The following is an 11723-nucleotide window of genomic DNA, read 5'->3' as shown; positions in this document are numbered from 1 at the left end:
TGCTGTGGGAATAATGGCGTTGAACAACTCCATCTGGGAAACAATAGGTTTTTGGCACTATTTGTGAACATCAGAGAACACGGAAAAAGGATCAGATTATATCTTAATAAAATTACAGCATTTAAAAGTCATGTTGTGATTTTACTCTTAGTTTTTTGTCTCAATTTAATTAATCTTAGAGAACCTTAAATTTGTTGTTGTACTCAGAACTTGTTCACTTTTTGTCACATTGTAACGAGAAATAGTGATGAGATATTTTAATTTTTTTATTTTATGTGTAATTTGTCAAGGGCAAAGATTAGAAATGGAAGATAAAATATAGGTTTCAAGATTTTTCTTTACAGGAAAAACTAAAATCTAAAAAGTGTACTTGCATTCTGCAGAATTTCTTTATCAAAACTAAAGCATCTTCAAATACACAAACTCTCAAACTTCTTAAAGTCTTTTTGAAGTCATTCTCCTACATAGTGAACCTCTGGCTCGGTTTCAAATTGTTTTCCATTTCGGATTTTTTTTGACAGTACACCTTTGTTCTTCCTACTTTTTACTGCAAAAACGGTTTTGTGGGTTGCTTGGGTAATTGTTGTCATGTTTCACTTCAGCTACAAATGTACCATGGGTCTCCTGGCTGCTTCTCTGATTAATTCTGACCTATCTGCTGTTGTCCTTGGTCTTTCATAATGCCGTTTGTTAACTAATGTTCTCTAACAAACCTCTGTGCCCATCACATAACAGCTGAAATATAAAATGCTGTTTTATATTTAAATTACAATAACATGATAAATGTTCGAAAAGTTAATTTAAAGTAGCCATTTCCAAAAGTTGAGTCACGGTTCCACCGTGGATAGCAAAACACTGTATTTATTTCAAAATAAGAAAAGCTTCAAAAAATTATAACGAAATTTATATAAGTATAATTTTTCAACAATTATGCTTGTTGGAAAACAAGTATAATTTAACTGGTTAATTTGTGATTGCTAACTAGAGAACATAATTTCATATAAAATAATGTAAGTTAATAATTTTACGTAAAATGAGGTGATTAGCTAAGCTGTCTCACTAATGAAGGAATATATTCCTCCTCAATAACATGAATTCAGAGGATAATAAAAATAAGTCAACCGCTTATTTTTGATCTGTGGGAAACTAGATCAAAGCCGTGTAACAGTCGAGATTTGTTTGGTCTTCTCTTGAACAACAGAGGAGAAATACCACAAAGATCAGCTTTCATGTCTTGAGAAAGCTTGATCTTCCAACATTTTCAGCAATATGATTGTGAACAGTGGAATTTGTTCTGCAGCTCTGCATTGCTGCAGCAATGTCTTAGCAGCTGGGGTTAAAACACTAGAGCCTCATGGGAGAATGGTGAACAACCATCATAACATACAGCAATATTCAGTCATTGCATTCTTCAGTTCAGTTGCAATAAACACTAAAGATCATTTTAATTCATAGTAATTACATTTGACAAGAATCAAATGTTTCCTTTTGCATTTGCTGTTTTGTAATTTGCATTACTAAACTTAAATCATTAACCCATTTTCTTTTTGTAAATTATTGGCCCACTCATTTTGTTTTAACTTTTCTACTCAAGTTCAATTTTTTATTAGATACCCATTTCGATAACTTCTATTAATACAGACTATTTACCATTAGTAAACCGTAAAGTATGCAACCTGATTTTCGACCTTTTTTCGTGTTACTTGAACGCACCATTCACAGTTTCCAGATAAGTATCGATGCAGTAACAATAATACACCACCGTACTGACATGCGATGCAAGTTTAATTTAAAAAGGCTTATGGTTTTAAAGTAAGATAAGAAACAAAACGGCAGCGCTTTCTTGATGCTGCACATTTATGCACATGTGACGCAGTACAATCATGTTTGTTATTAAAACAGTGATTGTGTTAGATGGACAATAAACTGGTTTAGGGTCTCATTTAGAGAAAAGAGCAAAACTGGTTACACGGTGTTCATCCGTCTAGGTGAAAGACATTACACGTCACATTGAACGTAATCAGCAAAACTGTTACGTAATTCATTATAATGGTTCAATGCGCCAAGGAAGAAAACAATGTTGCCAGTGACACCTAGTGGACAGAAAACTGAAGCGTCACTATAGTTAAAATCTAGAAACCAAACAGGCTGTTAAAAAAACAAGCATTCATTTCGGCTACAATTACATTATGAATCGTCTTTAAAGCAATACCACATCTTTTAGAGAAAAAAAATATAATATTTCTCTGTGGTTTCTGCATGCAAATTATGTATTGCATATTCAACAATGAGGTCCTTTTGTATAAATTTAAGTTTCATACACATCGAAAAACTGCTCAGCCTTGGGTTATTCCCCACCCTCAAGTAGCTCCTTTCTTTCAAAGTATGTCTTTGAAAAGCCTCTGCCCTACATGAACAACTGGGGCACCCTATTCCTTAAGAACAGTGTAGAGTGAAGGGCTGAAATGGGATTTAGCCTGTTGAACAAATTCAATATCATGCCTTTATTTGCCCATACAGAGTATTGCAACTGAAATAAATTTTACATAAATTTTCCTTTGGATATTCTAGGTCTGTGATCATATCCAAAATGACTGAGGCAAGACAATTATATTATACTGAGAATGTTTTTATTCAAAGTTTATTCCCCTTAGTGCTTCCAGTACACCGTACAACAGCATTATGTGAGCTGGATATGTGCAGCGGAGGAGGGTGCTTGACGACGAAGAGAGCAGCATGTTGCCATGCCAAACAACAACACTAGGGTGGGTGTGTCATACAGTGAAATTAGAACCACGACTTTTGCACCAAGTTTCTTTTTTTCTCTTAAGTTTTAAAACAAAAAATTCAAAAATAAAAATAAAAAAATCTGAAAAGGGATTTTACAGTAAAGGGGAAAAAACTCAAACTTCCTGTCCACAGCCGGGGGGAGAAGGGGAGGGAAAATCAGAAAACAGGTTAGAGGTCATCTTCTTCATCTGGGAGTGCTGTCTGTGATGCAACCTGGAAAACAAAAGCGAGTTTTAGCTTTCGGTTGGGAATGGTTTTGACGAGCTACAAACAAAGCGCTGCAAGATTAGATTTGCGTCATAAAAAAAAAAAAAAAACACATTTAGACTTACTTGAAGCTCTTCCTCATACTTGGCGGCAAGGGACGGGTCCATCTGGACCTCTGGGGGAGCGAGGGCTGGCATAGCCACAAACTCCAAGTTGGGATCGCCGATCAACTTCCTCGCTAACCACAGGAAGGGCTTCTCAAAGTTGTAGTTACTTTTGGCAGAAATGTCGTAGTACTATGGAGAGGGTAACCACAAAAGACAGACTTAGACCCAATGAAGATTAGATCAGTCAAGCAAACTCAGAATAAAAACGGGAAATTGTTCATTACCTGCAGGTTCTTCTTGCGGTGAAACACGATGCTCTTGGCTTTGACTTTCCTGTCTTTGATGTCTACCTTGTTGCCACACAGAACGATGGGAATGTTCTCGCACACACGGACCAGGTCACGATGCCAGTTGGGCACGTTCTTGTAGGTGACTCGGGAGGTGACGTCAAACATGATGATCGCACACTGAGCTGTTAAGGAAAAATCAAGGTAACACACTACACAAAGAAAGAGGCCAACCTAACTGCATCCAAGCCTTTTAAGATGTGGGTTAGTACCTTGAATGTAGTAACCATCTCTCAAGCCTCCGAACTTCTCCTGGCCAGCCGTGTCCCACACATTATACTTGATGGGCCCTCTGTTGGTGTGGAACATCAAGGGGTGCACTTCTACTCCCAGAGTAGCTATAAATGAAGACAAGTTGTATGAGAAACATGAAACATTTTCAGAATTTGGCATGTGTGCATATGTAAAAGCCTGTATAGATCAAACAAGTCTGGTTTAATGAAGCAACTCGATGAGCAGCTCTATTTTAGAGGGAGGAGGTTCATTTTTTCCCCACCAGGTCTTGTATATTTTCTCCAATGTAAAAGCTTTGATGGGTGATACCTGATCTGTTTTATCTAGCCTTCAAACCTTCCTATGAAGTGTTTTATAGAATATTTTCTGTCCATGTGAATCATTTTCAACTGAGTTTCATGAATTTAAAATTCATAATCCCAATTTGCTTACATTTTGAATAATTTTTAAACTTAAGGAATTTAAACCTAGCCTAGAAAATAGTCAAATTTGGTGAAATTCACTTCATAAATCTGTTTTAATATTTTAGCAGGTCATTGTTATAATACAACCTTTTGCCTTCTTTAGAACGTAACAAAGCAATCGTAATATTTGTAATCATTTGTAAGAGTAACTGTGATGTCTGTAAGGTCTAGATATTTTATTTCCAGATATGAAAAGGACACTTAAGTAACTTTATATATATTCAGTGCAGTAAAGTCTAACATTTATGTTCTAGCAGTACTGACATCACTGGGACATTTGCAAGAATATTTATAAATATACAAGACATTGCAAGACAGAAATGATCTGTACATTTTCTGACTTCATTAAATTGCCTGGTGAACTTCATATATGAATACTCACCGACATACTTCTTCTCAAACTCTCCTGTAATGTGTCTCTTCACAAAAGTTGTTTTTCCTGTGCCTCCATCTCCGACCAACACCAGCTGAAAGGAAGAGATAGTAGTTAGTCCAAACTGGCTAGTACCGGTCCACAACTGCTAACTGATGAATGCCTCAAAATCACCATTAGAATCCCTCACCTAGACATAAGACAGAATATAATTGCTATTATTGAGTCGAAAGCTTACCTTAAACACCGCCACAGGTACACACTGTCCCATAGAGTCAGCCATAGTTGCGACTTTTCTGAGTTGAAGAAAAACAGGGCGGGATGGTCAGTTTGCATCTTGTCCGTTATCCCCCAGTTGATCATGCTAGGCTAATCGTGTTAGCAGTTACCCATTTTATGTATTTTAATTACGCCTCTGAAACAATATTGAATATATCAACAACGAGGGCTTTGGGTGGTTTGTTTAATATTTGAGAAATCAAGCTGCTACATACACAACTTCTAGCATGTTCGATCCCCGCTAACGTTCCGACACGCAACAAACGCAGTGTTACGTTAACGTCAGTGCGTCTAGCCTAAAATTGTGTCAAATAATACAGCGTTCTGCATCCAAATTTAAGGCAAATATTCAAAACTTTATCTTGGATGCGTGTTTAAACATCACTGGGCTGCTAACTAGCTTAGCAGCTAGCCAACTGCTGGCGTTAGTTTAGTGCGCCATATGACGAGCGAGCGCACTTTTTCTTGTTCGAGTGGAACAATCAGCCTGAAGAAGCAGCTAATGTGTTCCACACTGCTGCTAACTTTAATCATCGTCAACAGTCCACTAGGTTGTATAAATACTACTGTCCAAATTCAGAATATACGTTTTGAAAAATAAATAGATGCAAATACATGGATGCCAACAGTTCTGAAGAACAAAGCAGTGTTACGAGAGCTAGCCATAGATGCTAACATGTTACCATAGCATGGGCATGGAAGCCATTCTTTCCTACACGCTAGCGGCTAAGTTAGCTAGCTAGTAGTTAGCACACACAAGACAAAAAAAATCGATGGCGTGATCTAGCTTTTCATATGGCAACAACCGCAACGACTAATGAATCCGATAAGCACCTGAAAGGTTTCGCCTGCTCTGGCTGACTTTCTGCGCAAATATAAAGTTGAAATTTAGGCCGAGCCGCAGTGAGGAAGGAAAGTAGAGACTCACCGGTGTCACTACGAAGAGAGGAAAGAGTAAATGGCTGCGTTCGCGGGAGATTCAGCGTGGACTATGAGTCAGTTTCCGCCCTGGTCACGTGACATGTGCAGCGGCAAATACGTATGAGAAGCGTTTATTTTGCTCAAGTAAAGTAAAAATCTGCGGTCAACGAAATTATCCTATTTAAAGTAAAAGGGTATTTCGTAAAAAAAAAAAAAAAAAGCTAATGAAGTACTGAGTATGATACAGACAGAAACATAAAGTTATGTGCAAATTTTGGTATTTCAACTGCACAATAATAATGCTGTAACAACAATAGTAATAATAATAGTTATTATTATATAAAAATCTGGCTGCATTTTATTGCCATGAAGTGGATAGAATCAAAGACATTTGGAGTGAATTAGATTGTATGTAATTACATAAAAATTTGATGTGCCTGTCATGGAAAGTGTCTTGAAATGTTTGGTGTGAATTCATACAATGTATGTAAAGAAAGCTGACCTTTATGCTTGAACTCACAAGCTGCCTTTAAAAATCAATGCATCATTTCATATCATTAATTCAAACAGTCGTGGATTAAGAACTGCTTTATTCCAGTGGACTAAAAAGCTTTAATACTTTATAATTACTGACATAAGTTTAAGTTATACAATCAAAAAATACATATCACTGTGTCACAGTAATTGCTCTATAAAGACTGCAAAATTTGACATCAAACAGTTTAAAAACACAACACTGCTAGGCCAAAAATAATCTATTAATGGGGTAAAAGTAAGAACTTTGCACTAAAAAACAAACAACAAAAATGTCACACTTCTGTTTTGCATCAAATAAATAAAACAGGGGGGCTGCTTAAACCAGAGGTATCCAAATTATTTGACACTTGGGCCAATATTGTCAACCTGTCTTTAAAAACACAAGAAACGGTGATCATTTAACAAGTAAAAACAGAAACATATATTTTTCGCAAACTAATTGCAATATGTTAATGAAATAAAATAATCTGATTCTTGTTGGGAAGGTATCTGATGTCCTAACTTTGTATTTTCTTCGCTTAGAAAAAAAGTAGTATGAAGATCACTCTTTTCCTCAAAAATGCTTTATCGACTTAATCAGATTTAATGAATAGCAGACCCCCAACCTGATTTGAGTAAGCTGGATGTTTGTGGTCCTGTACATTATGCGGCAGTGTTAATAAAAGACAAATATAGAGTTTGTTGTATTTAACTTTTCCATTTTAAAAAGATTTTAACTTGTCAGTGAAGATCTCGCCATAAACAAGTTTTGAAAGTGTCCGTCTGCATCAATTGCTTGTGTTAGTACCAGTGATGCTACTCTTGAATTGTGATCGAGGGCCACGCAAAATTATTTCAAAGGTTGCCCATGGAATCAGCATCGCACTTTCAACAGCCTTAAACCCTTAGGATAAGGAATGTCAAATTCATTATAAAAATCTGGTAAAATGCTTTTGAACTGTGACACGCTTCATAAATAAATATTTAAATAAATACAATAAACCAATTAATTAACACTTGGAAACACTCACTGCACAGTCAAGTTAAAAATAAAGAATGCAATGTGGATACTGCTCCAATCAATTGGACTAAAAAGCTGTACAAACAGCCGCAAGAAATAAAAAAAAACATTCAATAAAGTTAACAGTGGAAAACAGCTTACTTCATCTTAATAGAAAGGAGAAGGATTATAATCTGAAACAATGGCAAAAAGTCACATGGTCAAATGAGTCCTCTGATTCAGAGAGATGAAAGCATTATATTAAGAAGAGGAGTGGACAAGTTGATGAATTCATCATAAATAGTGTGAATCAGTTATAAAAGGCAAGCTGACAACCCAAATGTGTTAACTGACCTTTTTTCCATAAAAGGATTATTTCCTTCCTGGTGGCAGGTACATTCTAACGTAACAGTTTTAAGACAATTAATCATTGTTTCCACACATGGGTGGCTCTGGCAAGAAATGTCCAAAAGACTTTATCCCACAGTTCAACCGAATGTAACGTCTTAAAACTGCCACTTTGTTTGAGAATAGTTTGTTATAAGCTCACTGATAAATTAAAATTATAGTTACAGCTAAAGCTGGGTCAGCAAAATAACATGATATTTTTCACCAGGCAGTGTATAATTTGTGCGTATCTGCAGCATGGCTTACCCCCATTTCACTTTTGCATCAGTAAGGCTACATGTAGCTATTTCTTTTATTGCACATATATGTTAAAATGTTTGTTACTGATGACGCAGTTCATCTGTAAAGATAATCAGCCTGTATGTTGGCTGCTATCTCAGCCTCCCAACGGTCTCCGTTGTTGAGCAGCTTCTCTTTGTTGTACAGCAGCTCCTCATGTGTCTCTGTAGCATATTCAAAGTTTGGCCCCTGGACAAAGAATCAAATGAGAAAACTGACTTTCAGTTTTCTGAACTGAAAGTCATCAAAGTCATGAAAACCATCAAAGACGTACAATTAAAAATGATAAATACTGTTACGAAGCACACACAGCTGCATGAGTTAGTGCCACCTTTTATGTCAGGGGTTTGTTCGAGGCAAAACAGAAATACAAAAATACTCTTTTCTCACCTCAACAATGGCGTCAACAGGACAGGCTTCCTGACAGAAACCACAGTAGATACACTTGGTCATATCGATATCGTAACGTGTAGTTCTCCTGCTACCATCAGCTCGAGTCTCCGCTTCAATAGTAATGGCCTGAGGAGAAAAACAAAATGCCCAATAGTGGAATGAGCTGAAACAAATTTAGGACGACATTTTTATTTATTTATTTTTTTGCTTATAGATCTGTGATCAACACATTTTTGAAATTCAATGCATGGCTATCTTTTTGTTTACCTGAGCAGGGCAGATGGCTTCACACAGCTTACAAGCAATGCAGCGCTCCTCTCCATTGGGGTACCGGCGGAGGGCGTGCTCGCCTCGAAACCGTGGCGACAGCGGACCTTTCTCAAACGGGTAGTTGATGGTGGCAGGCTCACGGAACAGGTAGCTCATGGTCATTGCCAAACCTGCAATGAATAATCACAAAAGAGTGAATAAAGGATTGGTAATAACTTTAATTGATGCACTTTTTTAAATGCGGATTCATCTTTGATTGTTTGTGGCAGCAGAGTCAAATTAATTAAAATAATTTTTAAACTAAAACGCATTGGGTATTTTAAGCTACCAACAGACTCAGAAGCTGTGTTCATCACTGGGCAAAAAAAATTTGTAATGAGCAACAAATCAGCTTTCCCTACACAACCAGCAATTGTTTAAGTTAAATCTTGGTCTTCTCATGATATTTGACAAGAAAATACAAAATTTAGCTTCAACTCCATTGCATGAATCAGGTCATGTGCCCAGAAGTAATATCAGCTCTGACCTCTGAAAAGCTCAGTCCATAAGAGGGTTGTTGCAGCCCGGTCAGTGATGGACCTCAGGTCAGTTGGCTGCTCCTGGGCATTTACATACTCTACCAGAAGAGAAAAGAAATAAATATGTGGTTACATAATCTTTTTGCTTTCGTCATTTTTTTCCTAAATATGGCAAAAGTATTCACATCCTTAGGAACTTTCACATTCTTTCACTTTACATCCACAAATATCAATGTCTCTTAGTGAGACTTCCTAACATACTTCAACACAAAGATGATGTAAAATTAAACACGTGCTCTTTATCCAGTCTGACTTAAGCAATTTTCCAAAATCTTCACTCTGCATGTGTGAAAATATGTAAACTTTATCTTTATACTATATTTCAAAGAAAAGCCAAAAGAGCTTATATATAAATTATAATGGAGAAGAAAATACAAATATTTTTACTCTGTAGCAAAGTATTAAAAATTCAAAAGCTATAACAGGTAAGAAAAACAGAATAAAATTGCAAATTATGCACTGCTTTACCATGTGTGGTAAAACAAACAACAAACTACTTTACCATGTGTGGTAAAGTAGTGAAATCCCAGTAAAATATAGAAATTTGTAGTTGAAACATAACTACAAATTTAAATGTAAAAAGTTGAAGGTACTACTTCCGTAGTGCACTACTGTATTTAGTCCAGTACTTACTGTAGCCTTCTCTCGGTGCGCTAACGCTAAGTGTGCGCATAACACCAGAACCATGCCCAAAGGTGCCTGGAGATGCACAAACACGAGGTGAGCCAACATCATTTTAGCACACATGCATGTTATTATAATGTGGTTTAGTACCTTGCTTCGAGTAGCAGTGTAACAGACGCAGACTTAATGCAGCAGACATCTGATTAACAGCAGAGAGGCAGAAAACAAAACATACAAACAACAATCGTAATGTAAAAACCAGAAAACTGTGAAAACATGAGAGAACCTGCAGGTAAGGAGAGTGCCAGCTGAGGACAGCCCTGCTGTAATCTGGCGCCCCAAATCCCTGCTGTATGACGTATTCGCGGAACGCAGGAAAAATAGAAACCCAGATGTACGGACTAGATTTAAGGGTGTTCCGTGATTATAAACCAATTACCACCATGTAGCAAATTTATATGAACAAAAACGACAACGAAAAGGTAAAATGTATTCTTTCTTCTAGCATAAACAAAATGTAAGAAGAAAACTGCAGCTATTATTGTTGTTGCAGCGATTAAATCAGGTTTTGGAGGGGTTTTTTTTAGTTCTTTTGAAGACGGACTGAATGATGCACATAAACACATGGCCCAACATCGCTTAATTTACTATAAGGCTTTATATTTACGTTTTTCAGATAAAACGTGTTTGTAAGTCTACTCTAAAACGCTTATTTTGCTCATACGTCGTTGCTTCCCAGTTGCAGAGTTGATAATTTTAGGTGTATTTGACAACAGAAAACAAACCACATATATTCAGCATTTCTTGGTAAAAGTGTCAACTACATGTTCAGTTTATAATAATCTTTTACGGTACGTACCTTTGGAGCGAGATTTGTGATGAACTCCACCGGTCCCTGAACTGCGCAGTTTTAGAAGTGCTGCATTCAAAGCGGCTCGTTTATTCCCCTTTCTCTCTGTGTCACAATATCGTCACCCTGCTAACCTTTTGACATCTCCCCCTTAATTTGTATTACTTTTGACACCATATATTTGCAACGCAGCTATTTGGCAATGCAGTAGGAAGGGATTTTAAAAGCCTTAAAAATATATATTACCGTTTTTGTACAAATGTGTCATGCTACCAAAGTAATATTAGTTTCACTTCCATAACTATTTAAGATCTTAAAAAAGAAAAAAAGAAGAAGAAAAAAAACGTTAATAAAGGACCACAGTGTGTGTCAGAGGAAAAGTGAGTCAATGCATTGGGAACAGTAACAGACAAGGGCGGTGTGCAGATGAACAGCAGTAAATAGAGTGAGGAAGTTTATCTTCTACTTCCATTACTGGAAGACCTCCTCACTCTGCACCTCTTCTGCAAACAAATACGCAATAATGAAGGTAATCTAAAAGGTATTTACTTTTATATCACATTTCATTTCATTTGATGGTGTGTCTGGTTGAATGGCAGGAAGTCAACACTCTATTAACTTCCTGTTAAAACTCTCCCAACCCTTAGTCAAGTGCGCGGCAGAGAAAGAAATAGCAGCAGAAGAAAAAACATGTAGAGAACAGGTAGACTACTGACTACTATTGCTTGGTTCAGATGGGATTATTACTCCTCAAGATGTGCAGCCTGACTGTCATGAACTCTTCATGACTGGGGATACTTTTACAAAGTGAACCACAAGAGCCGCCGTCTTCTGTGCTGCGAAGATGTTGAAAGCATCGAGCCAACCCCACAGGCATCAGAGCGAGGAGGACAGCTCTGGGTCGGATGCCGGATCAGAGGTCAGTCTAGAACCAGAGACGGACCGGTTTGGCTTCATTCTGACCAATGGATCCACAGCTGGGTGAGTACACCTGCAGGATGCTGGAGAGCTGCAACTTTACTGTCAGCAGGGGGTTATACTGCTATAAAAACCACATGCACTGCTTAAGGAAATAAGATAGCT

The 11723-nt window shown here is 37.1% G+C and overlaps 3 protein-coding genes across 5 annotated transcripts in view; 1 reads left to right on the top strand and 2 right to left on the bottom strand.

The window, feature by feature from the left end:
• Positions 1 to 2774: 2774 nt before the first annotated feature.
• ran (RAN, member RAS oncogene family) lies at positions 2775 to 5833 on the bottom strand. Of its 2 annotated transcripts, none has more exons than XM_015020030.1 (7): positions 5730 to 5833; positions 4761 to 4818; positions 4532 to 4616; positions 3664 to 3789; positions 3389 to 3576; positions 3123 to 3293; positions 2775 to 3003 (listed from the first exon to the last, which is right to left on the bottom strand). In XM_015020030.1, the coding sequence occupies exons 2-7, from the start codon at positions 4803 to 4805 to the stop codon at positions 2959 to 2961; spliced, it is 660 nt and encodes a 219-aa protein (XP_014875516.1). In that variant the 5' UTR covers positions 4806 to 4818; positions 5730 to 5833; the 3' UTR covers positions 2775 to 2958. The 2 variants fall into 2 exon arrangements, with proteins under 2 accessions (XP_014875516.1, XP_014875515.1); XM_015020029.1 differs by lacking the exon at positions 5730 to 5833 and adding an exon at positions 5017 to 5045.
• Positions 5834 to 6295: 462 nt separating this feature from the next.
• Positions 6296 to 11723, bottom strand: part of ndufs8b (NADH:ubiquinone oxidoreductase core subunit S8b) — a 6932-nt gene continuing 1504 nt past the window's right edge. Inside the window, exons 2-7 of the mRNA XM_015020016.1 lie at positions 9941 to 9989; positions 9800 to 9865; positions 9115 to 9204; positions 8586 to 8758; positions 8316 to 8444; positions 6296 to 8114 (exon numbers count right to left, since the gene is read on the bottom strand). Coding sequence (XP_014875502.1) covers positions 7983 to 8114; positions 8316 to 8444; positions 8586 to 8758; positions 9115 to 9204; positions 9800 to 9865; positions 9941 to 9989 — 639 coding nt within the window. The 3' untranslated portion in view covers positions 6296 to 7982. The remainder of the gene's footprint in view (positions 8115 to 8315; positions 8445 to 8585; positions 8759 to 9114; positions 9205 to 9799; positions 9866 to 9940; positions 9990 to 11723) is intronic.
• tbc1d10c (TBC1 domain family, member 10C) overlaps positions 9993 to 11723 on the top strand; it is a 9756-nt gene continuing 8025 nt past the window's right edge. Inside the window, exons 1-2 of one of the 2 annotated variants that reach the window (XM_015020011.1) lie at positions 9993 to 10272; positions 11375 to 11621. In XM_015020011.1, coding sequence (XP_014875497.1) covers positions 11485 to 11621 — 137 coding nt within the window. In that variant the 5' untranslated portion in view covers positions 9993 to 10272; positions 11375 to 11484. Of the gene's footprint in view, positions 10273 to 10665; positions 11622 to 11723 lie in introns of those variants that run through there. The other variant, XM_015020012.1, reaches the window with a different exon arrangement.

This window comes from Poecilia latipinna, unplaced genomic scaffold, assembly GCF_001443285.1.
Source record: "Poecilia latipinna isolate Pla-1442-1.1 unplaced genomic scaffold, P_latipinna-1.0 Scaffold2519, whole genome shotgun sequence".
Lineage (NCBI taxonomy): Eukaryota > Metazoa > Chordata > Actinopteri > Cyprinodontiformes > Poeciliidae > Poecilia > Poecilia latipinna.
Note: the sequence above shows the minus strand (reverse complement) of the source record. Positions and strands in the feature narration are given on the sequence as shown.